The sequence below is a fragment of the Monopterus albus genome, unplaced genomic scaffold (genome assembly GCF_001952655.1).
Source record: "Monopterus albus unplaced genomic scaffold, M_albus_1.0 scaffold39.1, whole genome shotgun sequence".
Classification (NCBI taxonomy): domain Eukaryota; kingdom Metazoa; phylum Chordata; class Actinopteri; order Synbranchiformes; family Synbranchidae; genus Monopterus; species Monopterus albus.
Genome location: NW_018127919.1, coordinates 3,720,240 through 3,736,105, shown reverse-complemented (window position 1 = coordinate 3,736,105; position 15,866 = coordinate 3,720,240). Strand labels below are relative to the sequence as shown.

Sequence of the window (15,866 nt, the reverse complement as noted above, 5' to 3'; positions counted from 1 at the left end):
ACAGTACATCAGTGGTAGAATCCTACAGAAATAGTATGGTACAGTATTTTATTGGATCGAAACAAACATGTTAAAATAAAAATACATTGGTATAGCTTTTTAAGTTTTAATATAGTTTAGTTTTTGTGTGGCGTATTTGCACAGGAAAGAAAAGGGAACTGCATTATATTAAACACCCATTAAGAAGTTACATAGCAGCAAACTTGATGTGCCACTGAGCTATAGAAATACAATAAAGTATTTTTGTTTGGCTTGGATGTCACTGGATAGCTCTGTTATCGGCTCATAATATTTCCCATACTGAAGCTTTCCATTTCACAGACTAAGTGCTAACAGTTTTATTAAATACACATTAAATAAAATTCAGGTGAATGAAGGTAGCCATTTAAACATTGCATAGAAATGTATGTCTTTTCCATGTGCATATGACTTGTTAAGTCTATGCAATAACTGTCCTTTGATCAACTAGTATCATAATTGTGGCAGTGTAACGATCCCAGGAAATTATCAGGCCTGGATTTGAAAGGTGAACTGATGCCAGTGACTAAAGCTCCACTTACCCTCTGTAATGTTTTGCTGCTGCACTAAAAACATTAGCAGCTGATTAAAGAGGAGGCCAAGAGCTTTTTTATTTCTTGAACTAACTGCTTCTAGTTTTTTAGCAGCAATCCCATTGCTAGGGAAATCTAGGTGTGGTTTGTCTGGCCCCCATATCAGCCAGCAAAATCTCATCTTTCATTCTCTTTCTTCTTAACATAACCTTAGATGTAATAAAGGCATACACATTGTGAAGCTGCTTATGATTTACATGTATTTTGCTGTGTAAAGGCACTCAACATTTTATTTTAAATCCATAATTTACAGTTCTTCACATGAAAACTGCTTAAATATTGTTCTTATAATTAACTCACAACTTTATCTCTACGTATATCAGTATTAATAAATGATGGTCCAGGCCACTAGAGAATCACTTAAAAGGATTAAAAGTGGCCATGAATCACTTGTGATGGAGTCTTTTGGTCTTTGTACAGTAAGTGATGTCTCTGAATGAACGCTTATGGCAAAGACAGATTTCCATATAAAAAAGTTGATTAGGGAAGACAAAGACAGGCATGCAGAGAGCACAAAGCAAAAGGCAGCCTTTGTATTTCCCTCACAGGAGCAACTCCCCCCACCGCGATCCACATCTCTTCTTACATCAGAGCTAGCTGCTCTGTCCTGTCCATCACCGTACCCCAGAGAGACACTACCTATCACTTCATACTAACAAGCTTTGACTATTCTCCTGTGTCTACACTAGCACAAACAGACATTCAAATAAACAAATCAACACACACACATATATGTCTGGAACAAAATTATGTGAGTTCGTCAGTCTTGATTGCTTTAAGAACCAAAAAGCCTGTTCTTGTTTCCCAAAAGAGAATCACTGCTGCATACTGTATGCCACAAGGTGACTTAACACATTAGATTAATATCATGCAATAGGTAAAATGATGACACCTACTAGCACTAGCTTGTTACCATTTTATTGTGTATTTTGGCCATCAGTCATATAAAACAGCATTATATGCACAGTTTTTTCCTTTTTGATGTAATATTTTATGGTTATGGTTATGTGCGTGTGTGTGTATGTCAAATGATCATCTTTGCAGTTTTTTCCTGGCATTTGCGGTTCTGTAGCTACTGTATTGGCAAAGGTGAAGGTGGTGCTATTATTCATTATTCGTGTGACCACAAGAAAATTATTGTGCAATCTCAACTTAAAAGCTTTTTCTTCCATACTTTGAAATGATTGAGGTTAGAGGTATTCAGCCCTTTAGAGTTGTGAAAAGAGCAACTAAATACCAAAGACTTAAGGACTTATGATTATATGAGTACCTCGTGTTTTATATGATGATGTATCAACTGGAGGTCAGCTCTAGATCCAGCTTCTAAAACCAGTTTAAAATACTGGTGTCCTCCATTTTACACCATTATCAACTGAATATCCACTCATTTTGAAAAAGTCTCTTTGAGCTCTGGGGGTTTGTGATGAGCACTTGTCACTATGTTCTGACATTTTATTAACTAAAGAAATAAGACTTAAAATAGATTAATTGATAATGGAAATAGAAAAAAAATTATTAGTGGTTCCAGCCCTAGTCAGAATAATGTGTAGTGTTGAGGCTTAAAAAAGATCTCTCTTACTGTGATCCGTTCATCTCTGTCATCTAAGTTGGCACCATCTTTCCTCCAAGAGATTGTGGGTTCAGGATGCCCACGGGGTGGTTGGCACTCCAGCACTGCGGGCTCACCCACTGCAACCATAACATCTACCGGGTTCTGTCTGAAGTCGTCACGTAAAACTGGAAAACACACAGAAATGTACAAAAGTCAACAGAGTAACCATATATTTTCAATGGCAAATGATAATATTTGCTCATATTGGTGCTTTTAAGAGGAGCTGGAAGAACAGAGCATTTCCATGAGTGACTGATACGGTTTTTACAGCTTTCACATATGGGAATTATATAGCTCTGAGTAGTCGTGTCGTAGAAGACAGACATCGGAAGACATGGCACCAATGAGGAAGCAGAGGCCAGGGGCTCGGAGGTGGACTTGTCCATCACCAAAGCTGAAGTCACCAAGGTAGTTAAGAAGCTTCTCGGTGGCAAGGCACCGGGGGGGAAAGGGATGAGATCCGCCCCGAGTACCTTAAGTCTCTGGATGTTGTGGGGCTGTCTTGGCTGACACGCCTCTGCAACGTTGCATGGCGGTTGGGGACAGTGCCTCTGGACTGGCAGACCAGGGTGGTGGTCCCTCTTTTCAAGAAGGGGGACCGGAGGGTGTGTTCCAACTATAGGGGGATCACACTCCTCAGCCTCCCCGGGAAAGTTTATGCCAGGGTACTGGAGAGGAGAATTCAACCGATAGTCGAACCTCGGATTCAGGAGGAACAATGCGGTTTTCGTCCTGGCCGTGGAACACTGGACCAGCTCTATACCCTCTTCAAGGTTCTGTGCACACTCTCATCCAGCTAACAGTAAACTGAAAAAACCTCGGGAAAAAAAAATCAACTGGACATAGATTTCTAAGGACTTAGATTTTTTTTTCCAAGGTTTTTTCAGCTCAAGTGGAGGAGTTCAAGTATCTTCGGGTCTTGTTCACAAGTGAGAGAAGGATGGAACGGGAGATTGACAGGCGGATCGGTGCAGCTTCTGCAGTAATGCGGTCGATGCACCGGTCCGTCATGGTGAAGAAGGAGCTGAGCTGTAAGGCGAAGCTCTCGATTTACTGGTTGATCTACGTTCCGACTCTCACCTATGGTCATGAGCTTTGTGTCATGACCGAAAGGCCAAGATCCCGGATACAGGCAGCCGAAATGAACTTCCTCCGCAGGGTGGCCGGGCGCACCCTCAGAGATAGGGTGAGAAGCTCGGTCACCCAGGAGGAGCTCAGAGTAGAACCGCTGCTCCTCCACATCGAGAAGAGCCAGCTGAGGTGGCTTGGGCATCTGTTTCAGATGCCTCCTGGGCGCCTTCCTAGGGAGGTGTTCCGGTCATGTCCCACCGGGAGGAGGCCCCGGGGAAGACCCAGAACACGCTGGAGGGACTATGTCTCTCGGCTGGCCTGGGAACGCCTCGGCTTTCCCCCGGAGGAGCTGGAGGAAGTGTCTGGAGAGAGGGAAGTCTGGGCATCATTGCTTAGACTGCTGCCCCCGTGACTCGGTTCCGGATAAGCGGAGGAAAATGGATGGATGGATGGATAGTCGTGTCATATTGTATGCTGTTGTTCATGAAAAATCAGCACAACACAACACAAGCTCCTCACCGCTTATGTCAGGGTGTCAAGGACAAGATCAGTTTGATTGGTAATCACATGAGAGCAGTGTTCTCAAGACTTTGACCACTTGAACAACAAGCATATTGAGTATTTGAAGTAAAAAAATATGACCTTGAGAGCTCCATTTAAAGGCAATATAACAAAGGGTTTTTTTGTTAGCTCTTTCCATTGCATTTTAACAGAAGACAAGGGTTATGATCCTTAACAGAACACAAGGGTTAAGAACAACACACAAACACGTGTTCATAGTATATTCACTGGCACGAGTTGTTATTATCCTAGTTACAGTATCTACCTATGTACCCATCAATCTAACAGTGATATACATTAATGCAGTACCATTATCCAGGTACCCTCCCTTACTAAAACAGGGTATATGGACTATTGAGAGTAGCTGCTGTGAAGGCTGGCTGTCTTAATAGCTGACAGTAAAATGAAAAGATTGCTACAGAGCTGGATAGCTCCACTAGCAGGCAACAGAAAGCTACCACAGCAATTCCTTAACTTTCCACAAAGAGTAGCCTTCACACAGAAAAAGAGCTTTCAGCCAGAGACTGAACTGGAGAAGCCTAAATTCCAGAAAGCCAACAGAAGAGTAATTTCTGGTGGTCACAGGCAGCTTTCTTGTCTCCATCACAGATCAAATATAAAGGCTTTAACTGTACACTATCAATCGTGAAATGGCACATGGAGGAGCAAATTTTTAATGAGCAGGAATCTAAAATCTTTAATGTGTCAAAGAGATTAATTTAAACAAAGGTAATTTGACAGATTACAACAGAGGATGGACAGGGATAATCAAAACCTGTAAAAGAGAAAGTGGTACAATACATCATGAATGAAAATGTTCCATATAACTGAACAGATTCATCTGCTCCTGATGTGGTGAACAACATGTGTAAATGTAGACGCCTGTGCATGAGCGACTGCTGTTAAGCTTTCCCAGTCTTACATTACTGTACAAGTGGGTCTTAGATCCTGAACAAGCCAAGGGAGCTGAGCCAACACAGCACAACAAGAGAACTCAGTAGAGCTGGTTTGGGGTAAAAAGACAGGAAACAATGAGGAAAAGGCATAATCACTCCCAGATGTCGCCAACCCATTCACCTCTGGCTACAGACTTCAACATAACACTGGGGAAGCAGGCCTGAGACTCCCGATGAGTACCGTGGATGTGGAAGAACAAATTGGGATGACCTCCTAATTGGAGGTATTCTGGCCCCCGCATCGCTTTTAACTCCACTCCACTGCTCTGCCCCTCTGATCCTGTGTGCAGGCTTGCAACTGACCGGCTGCAGTTGACTGAGTGTTGATGGGAAACAGCTGTCTGACAAGCCCCCTTCCCCGCCACCGTCAACACCACCGTGCCACATGTTAAAAGGCATTCCTCGTGGGACACAAAAACATGGTTGAGATTACTCTAGACAGGAAGAAAGTGAGACCATCACCACTGCCTGTACACTCTGTGTGTGTGTGTGTGTGGGTGTGGGTGGGTGGGTGTGTGCATACATATGCTGACTGATTGACTGATACTATCTTACTGTATAATTCCAATAGCAATCAGATTACACATCTGTTTTTACTATCTTGTGGGGTTCAGATGCCTCCATAGAATTTGAAAGCCTAAACTATCTCCCCAAGCCCCTTTGCTAAAGATTTATTTCTGGAGATAGTGTCAAAGTTAGTGAAAAAAATAAAGCAAGACGAGATCAGGGTTAAACGTAGAAGTCTATATGCTTTTTCGTGTATGTGCACAAGAAAAGGTTGGCTGGTTTTGTTATATTATTGTGCTGGGTGAGCACACAAATCAGTAATATGTGTTTGTAAAACATATTGGAAGGGAAAAATATCTGGTTATTAAGTTATAATAGGAAATTAGGTATGCCTAAGTAGAAATCACACAAGCAAACATTCTGATTCTGATTCTCAAAACCTAATTTATTACCAGACTGTTTTCTTCTCTCCAGTTTCTCAGTATAGTTCCTCCTGCTTCTGTGCATTAGTGTCTTTTCTTGCAGTTTATTAGTTCTACAAAATTCATATAATGTCTGCTTATCTATAAAGATATCTTGAGTATATATACTTCCTAGGACTGATGTTACTGGCATCACTGTGTAGCCTTTAATCTATTAAGTCTATGGTATTTACAAAACCAGGCTCCACAGACACAAAGAACAAAGAAAAATGTTTGCTAGAGTAGATACACTTCTAAATGTCGCTGGTTGATTAATAAAATGTGGACATCCTGTGCAGTCCTCAAATTATTCCCACTTTATTACTTTTGCTATATCAGCATTCTTTGACTGTAGAATCATTCATATTACTCCTGTATCTGACTTCAAAAATGTCAACAAAATCACTTTTGCATTCTTTTCTGTCAGTTTTAAGGCTTTGCACACTATTATGTTTCCCTCGTCATTCTTGAATCTTACTTGTGTATTACACAAGGTACACACATGTGAATTCTACAGGTGTTCACTGAGTCAAAGCAATCCATGTATTGTACATGCTGGCTTCTAACAATGACGCTAACCTCCACAGCTCCTGAAGCCTGTTTGGCTGTCCTACCGGAGCTTTGCACCTCTCATTGTCTTCTTTTCTGCCTCCATCTGATCCCTCCAGATGAGAATCTCATAGCCCACTTCAAAGCATCAGCCTTTGGCCTCACTGACCTGGATCTGACAGTGTTGGACTTGTTGTTAGTCCTCTGGAGACTAAAGTGAAGCTTGAAAGGCCTATTGCAGCCAAGCTCCAATAATCCTCTGTACAGACTCCAACTGGACCATAAAGAAACACAATCTATCCCTATAGTCAAGGGTGAGATGAAGCACAGTCCTTACATACAACCCTTATCAGGCTAAAATACTGCATGAGACAGCCAAACGCACCTTCTTTGTTACTCCCTTTTCTACTGGATGTGCTTTTACAGTACATGCTGCAGATGCAGCAATCATTGTCATTACTGGAAGGCTCTGATGGTTTAACATCAGTTATAGTTACTGTAAGATTAGGCAAAAAGGGAACAGCAGCTGTGCAACTCATATTATAATGAAGGAATACAATTAGCAATCACATTATCCAAATGCATGTTTAGAAACCACTGGCAGATTGAAATTTATTTAGAGGCACTTTGGCAATACCACATTATTAGGTTGATGTGTTTTATATTTTCTTATGCCATGGCCATGAAAAACTGAATTCTGATTGGGTGGAAGGTGTGGATTAACTTTGCAGGAATACAAGGTTTAATCACATACCTATGGCCTAGGCTTCTGTGTGCCATTTTAAATTAAAGTGCCTATATTAAACTGTAGGTAACCATAGCAACAGCACTGAAGCATCAGCACCAAGCAGTTGAGCTGGCTGTTTAATGATAACCTTTTACAGGAAGAAACACCCTTTTAAGAAACAATCATTTAATCTTCTTGGTGAATATTCAACTTTTGAAGAGCTAATAAAGATGAAATTGTGGCCATTAAGTCCAAGGAGGAAGAGAACAAAGTGTTAATGGAAGAAGAGCTACAGTAAGTAAAATAGAAGAAGACAACGTGGCTCTGTCCAATGGGACAAAGATCCACCTCTAAAGCTATACACATTTTGTTTATTTATTCTGCACAAATATCAAACTGTAAATATGACAGCTGTATGTGCTGGACCATTTCTTGATGCTGGGGAATCTCAGTCGGCTGTCTGGAAAACTGGAGATGACAAAACCTTATGGTTTCCTTATGTTTCCCACTGCTTAAAACCATTAATTTTGTTTTAAACCAGCAGTAGTTGACTAAAATATCCTAGAGCTTGACTTGAAAATACAAAAATAATAAATACTCAAAACTAACTCTAAAAACACAGCTATCAACCAATCTCAGCAGAGATGAAGTCTTTGACTTTTCTCACAATTTATCTCCTGACCTCTCCCTACCCCCTACCTCTCTGCTTCTATCCACCACCACCACCTCCTCCCCCTCTTCTTCTGCTCCTTGCTCTTATAGAGCTGTAGTCTGGAGAGACCAAAAGCTGCAGGAGAAACAGCTGCTCCACAGAAAAACTGATATGTGCGGCTCAGGCATACTAGCTGGTCAGATAGATAAAAAAAAAAAAAAAAAACAAGCACACACAAACACATACATTCACATGGGAGGTCCAGCGGATCCCGTACCCCTTTGCAGGCGCATACCAGAGCCAATAACATAACATGAACTGCAACCAAGCAAATCCAATAAAAATGAAGGTCCGGCACATACAAATTAGGATGCATACATTAGCTCATGCTCATAACCATGCCACACGAAACCACACACACTGCTTATATGGGAAACAAAACATCCCAGGCTGACCTCCCCAAGCTGCCCTATTTGAATTTCAGTTTCTGCATAAAAATCGTTACTGAAAAAAGACCCAGGGCAAAGAACCTGTTTTGCATGCAGGGCCATAAATCTATCTTATGCTTAGCGAGGCAATTAACTCAACACAGGAGCTTATGTATTGGAATAAAGCTCCACTTAAATTACTTGTTGGGCAGAAATTTCCTTTTAACTCTTCTCACTCATACTCAAATGCCTTTTATCTGTGTACATACAGTATGTCATATACATCTTTATGCAAGATGCGTTAGGAATATTAACCCCAAGTTGGCCAGTGCTATGTTTGATTTTTATCAGATATTTACTTACTCATACTAATATAACTGTATTGCTTTTTATCTTTTAGTTCCAACCCACTGAACAGTCATGGTTCTGTTATATCTGTTATGTTATACTATTTTATGTCATTAAAAATAAGATGAAAACAAAAAGAAAAGTCGGAAGAATGATGGTACATTATATTTGCGGTGGACATACATTCAGCCTATTTAAAGGCACTGCTTTCTGTGTACTGTGATGCCATGTGAGTGTGTGTGTGTAAGGATGGATGGGTTGGTTCATCAGTTCTTAGATGTTCTGACACTCTAATCCAGTTGATGTATGTGCAGAACATATCACTAGAGAGGGGCTCTTTAAAACCAGCTAAAAAGATTGTATAACTCTGTTTTAAACTCTTCCATTCATCCTATGCCTCTAAAAACAGAAGAGAAAGTGAAAAAACTGCTGAGAATAAGGGATAGGCAGATACAGCGAGAGAGAGAGAGAGAGAGAGACAGCCATGAAGCAGAGTAGAAGAATTAGTCAAGTGGCAAAAGAGCGTGGTGAAAGTTAGGGTTTGAAAACAGTTGACTCCTTTTCTTTGTTGTTTCCTCAAAAGTGATTATTTCTCTCAATAAAATTGTATTTTCAAGGGCGAAATGTGTCTGGTCCACAGTCTGAGTAGCAGCAAAATGTAGAATTAAGACTTTGGCAGTGCATCAGCTCTCAGGATGATGATGATCACAGCAGAGAGCACGCAGTGAGAAGCAAGAAGCAGAGTAGAAGAATTAGTCAAGTGGCAAAAGAGCGTGGTGAAAGTTAGGGTTTGAAAACAGTTGACTCCTTTTCTTTGTTGTTTCCTCAAAAGTGATTATTTCTCTCAATAAAATTGTATTTTCAAGGGCTAAATGTGTCTGGTCCACAGTCTGAGTAGCAGCAAAATGTAGAATTAAGACTTTGGCAGTGCATCAGCTCTCAGGATGATGATGATCACAGCAGAGAGCACGCAGTGAGAAGCAAATTCAGCAAAAAGACCCTACATTTTCATCAGTGATTCCTTACTACAAGTTGCTATTTTTATTAAAATAAACAGACTCAGACTCTCACACACACATACTCTACACTTGCTCTTTTGTTTATGGGATACATTGTGTTTTGACTGAAATGATTCCCACACATAACTTATGTTCATTATTTTGTGAGTCAGCAACAAAACGCCCATGGTGCTCTGTCATTCAGACCAAATACAGTGGGCACACCTGCTTTACTGTATATCAAACTGTTATTTAAAGTTAGAAAATAGCCATGCTGACCATGGTACTACACTGAAAGTGTGCTATTTAACGTTCAATTTCCAGTGTTGTAGCCTGGCTGTACAGCAGCCCAGTGTCACACTAATGTGGATGACAATTAATGATCAGTGATCAAATTACACTTAGCTTTGAAAATACTTGTCTGTAGCTTAAGGTTGATCTTTCAGTCAATCTTAGCCAAAGATGACTCCTGCAAAGCTCAGATATCCAAGTCTCTCTTGATACCTGAAATGATCTTACATTGTCTATTAGCAATCGACTTCGAAGGAATGAAAGTTACCTTTATCATTATGCAACTTATGATTAACATTGTCAGGATAAATGTATGTGCTTATACATAAACAAACAGCATTATTTTATTACAAGCTACCATTACATCCTGTATCTGTGCTTTCTTCCCCTTGGCTGCAGGAAAAAGACCTCTATATCTGCAAGGTTTTCTGCAAGTACACTACTGTATAGAAAGAAAGTCACTTTCGGCTTTTCCCGTTTAGGGGTCGCCACAGCGAATCGTCACACTGACGACTCGCATGTTGACATTTGGCTTGTGCAACTCTGACTCAAACCCAGGCCGCAGCGGTGAGAGCGCTGCACCTTAACCACTAGCCTACCAGGGATGGCTACATACTGTAATCCACTTTATTTTCTAGTAATCAAATTACTGTAGCAACAACTGGGTTATACAGACAGTATACAGTAGTGTACTTGGACTACTATATACTGTCTGTATTAGCCAGTTGTTGCTACAATAATTTGATTACTAGAAAATAAAGTGGATTACAGTATCTAAACTACATCTGTTACTTCATATTAATGAACAATGCAGGCTTTAAGGCTACATTGTAATTACTATCATTAGTTTTAACTGACCTTTAAACCATTGGAGTGTAGGACTAAATCCACAGCGATTACATGTTAAATTTGATGCCCTCTAAATGGGATTACTTTGCAATAAGAAGGAAAAAGAAATGATTGCTCTAAAATCATCCACCATGCTATAAACCTTTAAGTATATTTTCTCATTCATTTTGCCAAGACTTCGCTATTTCATTAAATAAAGCTTCTATTAAGCAAAATAAATGAACAGGAAGTAAATCAGACTCAAGATGGAAGCTTGGTTGATTTAATCAGTGCAAATGGAATTATACCCTTCAGGACACAATATGCATATAGAGGAACACTGAAACATGTTAGGAAAATGAAATGTATTACAGGTATCAAGTTGCTTTGCTCAGTCTTATATTTGCAAAGGCACAGTGCTCCTTCAGTGCTCTGATGGACCAAGCTTTGTGTGATTGAATATGTTCGAAGTCATAATATGTTTGCTCTTGCCACAGGTAGAAAGACTAGACTTTATAAACCATGAACAATTTAAGCCATATAAATTCATATAATCTCTTTAGGTAAACACTGTATGTAACTCAATGGGAATACTGCATCCTTTACTTTAAGCACCTGCCATAAACTGCATTAAAAACATACGCACTCTCCAGTCACACAGAAACTGCCCTTTAATTAATCCAAGCAAACTGGAATTGCTTCTGGTGTGAGTCATAATAGGAGGAGCAACTGAGGATGGTGGGTGGATGACACTAACCAGCAGCATGAAAGGGGACACAGGAGGTACATGTCAGGGTGCTGACAGTAACTGGTTGAAATAGTGACAGAGCACCAACAATACCTGGGAACTGTTGAACTCCAAGCACAGTGACCTACAGCTGAGATCTGTACTAACAATACTTCCCCACTGGGCCCTGACCTCCTGCACACAAACACTGCTTTATTACATTTAAGACCTATTCCAGGTGTGAAACAATTCAGGATAATCACCTTTATTTGGCCAAGTATGTTACACACAAGGAATATGTTTTCGGTACAGAACCAAGGCAGCCATCTGCAGCACCAGCTCAACCGATGGTTCTAACCATCGGGGGCAATTTGGGGGTTCAGTGTCTTGCCCAAGGACACTTCGACCCGTGGACAGCAGGTACCGAGATTTGAACCTCTGATCGGGAGACAACTGCTCTACCCACTGAACCAGCCGCCCCAATTCATTGACTCAGTTGAGACAACCAAGGTATATAAACAGCTTTTTGCACATACTGTTTGCACCATTAATTGGGCAGCTGTAGCAGACAACTGAATAATTTAAATACCAGGAATTGTTTGCCAGTGAGACTGACTAATAGTGTAAAACCAAATCAAGTCCTCTTCTGCTGAATAATGCTGGTGACAGTAGAAATGTGGCCATTTCTCTCCAGGGCAAGAGTTCCTGCATGAAAGCGGAGAAAAGCCACACACACACATATGCATCACCCTTTAACCCTCTCATTAGTGTAATCCTGCATGAGAAGAGTAAATTGTCATGAATAAATCCACTTAGAAGCCATGTGAATAAAAGACTTTTACTTTGAGATGGTAGCATTACCATTTCAATAAGCACGGCATGCTGCAAAACGTTGGCAGTGTTTTACAGAGTAATTGGGAACATTAACGAGTAGATAAAATATGGTTAGAGCAGGGAAGCGTGTATGCGTGTGTCTGTGTGTGTTAGTGTCAATTCATTTTTGTAGGCAAAAACATCTAGACTTTTCCTCTATTAAGGCCGCGGGTGCTCCTGAAGAAGAGAGACTGGCAAGAAAGACTTTGCATGTTTTGTCTGGCAAAACAAAAGAATTGGAAAGCAGACAATGGTAGGACCTTAAGACACACGTATTCCAATACACTGGCCCATAGAAACCTTTGTTTGAGCAAGATGACTTTATATGGTGTTTGGAAAATCTGTCTGAGCTACAATGAGCTTTAAATAAACATCTTCTATGAACTGTACACAAAAAACTAAGAGGAGCAAACTTCAGGTTATGTGCAATTACACAGTGCAGATCTGATGAAAGTGGGCTACTCTTTAAATGAGTACCTACCCTAATTCCTACCTGTCCTTTGTTTGTGAAAGATGACAAAGTGGGTAGAGATAGAGATAATAAAGAACAAAACCCAGGAGAGATGCTCCAGGCGAAGAGTGCACCCTGGTTGCAAAGAGAGGCAATGGAGTGGAGGTGGATGAGGAGGAGTTGGTGGTGGGGAGGGCAATGTATTGTAACAAAGAAAAGTGAGCAAGACAAAGACCTACAAGCTTGGGTAGGAGCAGCAATGCAGACACAAAGAAACAAAGAGCTACAGTGAGTGAGACGACGTCAGTGTCATGTAATGTGTTTGCTTTACAGTGAGACGGGTGCCAAAATAGGCAAAGTTATGTCCTAAAACACACACACACACCTATACATGCAAATCATATAGTGGATACAGTCACTGTTACGGCTACGTTTCACATCCTAGTGTACCCTGAGGTGCCCTAGTGCTTTCTGTGTCATCAATCTGAGAGATAACTCAGGGCCCAGGAGAGAAAGAAGCAATATGAGCAGGTATGTTAACACTCTCTAGTATGGCAGACAAAAAAGGATAGTATAAATCAGGCCGAGATACCAGACAGAATCATGGGCTGTTTTCACACAATTATTGGAGACTATGGTACTGTATTCCAAGGATTGACAGGCACACAATCTGGAGTGAGATACGCACATAACACAACAATACTTTTATTCAACCAGGGAAAACTACATTATTGTGATGGGGGAAGATGCTGACAGTGCAGTACAGATGGCGGACTCACATAACTCCAAGGCATATATAGAGAAACTGCATTTGGCACAATTATTTCCACATTATTTCCTCATATCTGATGGGTGTACAAAAAGATGCAGTATAAAAGTAAAAATATATGCACATATTGAATGATGGTTTATTTCGAGCCATTTAATATATCATGTGATTTAGATGTTCCACACTGTGGCTGCACAGTACAGATAGTATCAAACAACAATAGTTCTCAAACATTCTGCTGTATTTTTCTCTCCTTTTTTCTAAATCATAATCATTCATTATTCCCCATCAGGGCTGCCAGAATAATATTCTTTGTGCTTGTGTAAATATGCTGCTTATATAGACCTTATTAATTCAGAGGGGTTTCAAAAATGAAATAAAAAAGATAAAGTAACTGACAAATGCAACATGTTCACTGTTTTAGAAAGCAGCCTGGAAACAGCAGTCTTCAGCACTTATAACACCATCAAGTCATGGAGAAGCTACAGACTGGTGATTCATAGAAGGGACGGGAAGAGAAATCAGTGACATGGTTGTTTGGTTTGGACTAAGCTGCACTGGGAAGGAATGAATGGGGAAAGAAACGAATGAGGGATGAAAGATGAAACTTTAATGATCCCTCTGGGGAAATTGGGTCATTGCAGCAGCAGAGAGAAGAGTTTAGATAAGAATGAAACAAATGCAACAAATTCTGTTGTAAACAATGCAAGAAATTAACACAAGATAAATATAATAAGGATAACTAAATACAGTGGAGATGTCCTTCAGCAAATTTATATACAAACTAATAATATATAAAAATGTCAAACTAATGAAAATGTCTGATGAGTTAACATAGAAGGTGAGATATTTATATGATCAAAAATGTGCACATGGAGTAAACATTGCAGAAGAACAGAAGGAGAGAATGAAGCCAGATTGAGCAGAGGAGGAAGGAAGAACAGAGGGACTGTGCTGTAGCAGCCCGCAGTCCCTTTAATTGGTAGGAAACAAGAGGTCTCTGAATAAACACTCGCCACAAAAGTATGTCTGCCTCATTTTTTCTCTGCTCACACTATCCTTCTTTTCTCCTGAGTAGTTTAACTGAAGCTAAATCCAAGTCATGCTCCCCTCAAAGCTCTTCCTCCTCCTCCTCCTCCTCCTGTCTGTATTTCCCCTTCACTCCTCACCAGCCCCAGCTGTCTATCCTCCATGCCCTGTCTGTTGCTGGGACGACAAACTAAACACAACCTCAAGATTTCCAAATATAACAACAAACTGCTCTATGATCCCCAACTCTGCACCTAGGACTCTCCATCTCTGTCACTTTTTTTCCCTCACTGCTGGCCTGCAGTCTTCTCCTTATGACTGCTTTTTGGTCTTCTCCCTAATTATCTCACAGAGGACGAAGTGGCCCCCACCATCCCCCCACATCTCTACATTCCCTACAACTGAGAGACCGTGATGAATAATTTCATGTTTCTCTAGCCTTCTCTTTCGCTCGTCTTCAAATTGATTATTGTACAGAAAAGCACAGCTAAAGGAGCAGCCCGCTGGGTAATTTGTCTTTTTGACGAGGAGAGTCTGTGGATAGGTATGGGGGAGGGAAAAGCAGAGGGCTAAAAATGATATGCAAAGGAAGAGAGAAAATGTGATATTATATATATATATACACATGCTTCTCCCATTTTGTCTCTGATAGCTATTTGATGCTGAGGTGAGGGGCACAATGTGGAATGGACATTCGCATGTGACACTGTTGCTTGAAAAAAGTGAGAAGAGTGAGAGAAGTGTATTCCTGAAATGCATCTGTAATTACATGAAGCACACTGGGAATGAAAGCTAATTCGGCGTCATGTTGTCCTCTTTCTTCAGCCCCCTCTATGTTATTCTGTAAATCCCTATCACAAACACTGCTGCAGCCCTGTGGCAACAAACATTCATCTGTCAGGGTTTGAGCCCATGCAAATATAAGTGACTGATGTGTTGTTGGACGATGCCAGCCTCCAGGTGTTTTCACTCTTCTCCACAAAGACCCTCCCAATGACTGGTGTGGAAGACTCCAGTGATGATAGGGGCAGAGGGTATAATTTGGGCACCACAAGAAAGATTACTAAGTGTGTGCACAGACATTCTGCGTTATCATTAGTATGAGGTATTCCAAAAGTGCGCTCTGTTGAATCTTCTTCTTCTTCTTTTGGCTGTTCCTGTTAGGGGTCGCCACAGCGAATCATCTGTTTCCACCTAACTCTATCCTCAGCATCCTCTACTCTCACACCAATAAACTTCATGTCCTCTTTTAGCACATCTATATATCTCCTCATTGGCCTTCCTCTTGACCTCTTGCCTGGCAGCTCCATCTCCAACATCCTTTTACCAATATAACCACTATCCCTCCTCTGCACATGTCCAAACCATCTCAATCTGGCCTCTCTGACCTTGTCCCCAAAACAGCCGACCTGAGCTG

General features: G+C 40.8%; 1 protein-coding gene across 5 annotated transcripts in view; it reads right to left on the bottom strand.

Annotated features, from left to right (window-relative positions):
* The window catches only part of LOC109959505 (roundabout homolog 1-like), an 85,166-nt gene that overhangs the window by 18,105 nt on the left and 51,195 nt on the right, over positions 1–15,866 (bottom strand). For all 5 annotated transcript variants that reach the window (XM_020598935.1, XM_020598931.1, XM_020598933.1 and 2 more), the window contains exon 3: positions 2,191–2,348. In XM_020598935.1, the coding sequence (XP_020454591.1) occupies positions 2,191–2,348 (158 nt within the window). The remainder of the gene's footprint in view (positions 1–2,190; positions 2,349–15,866) is intronic.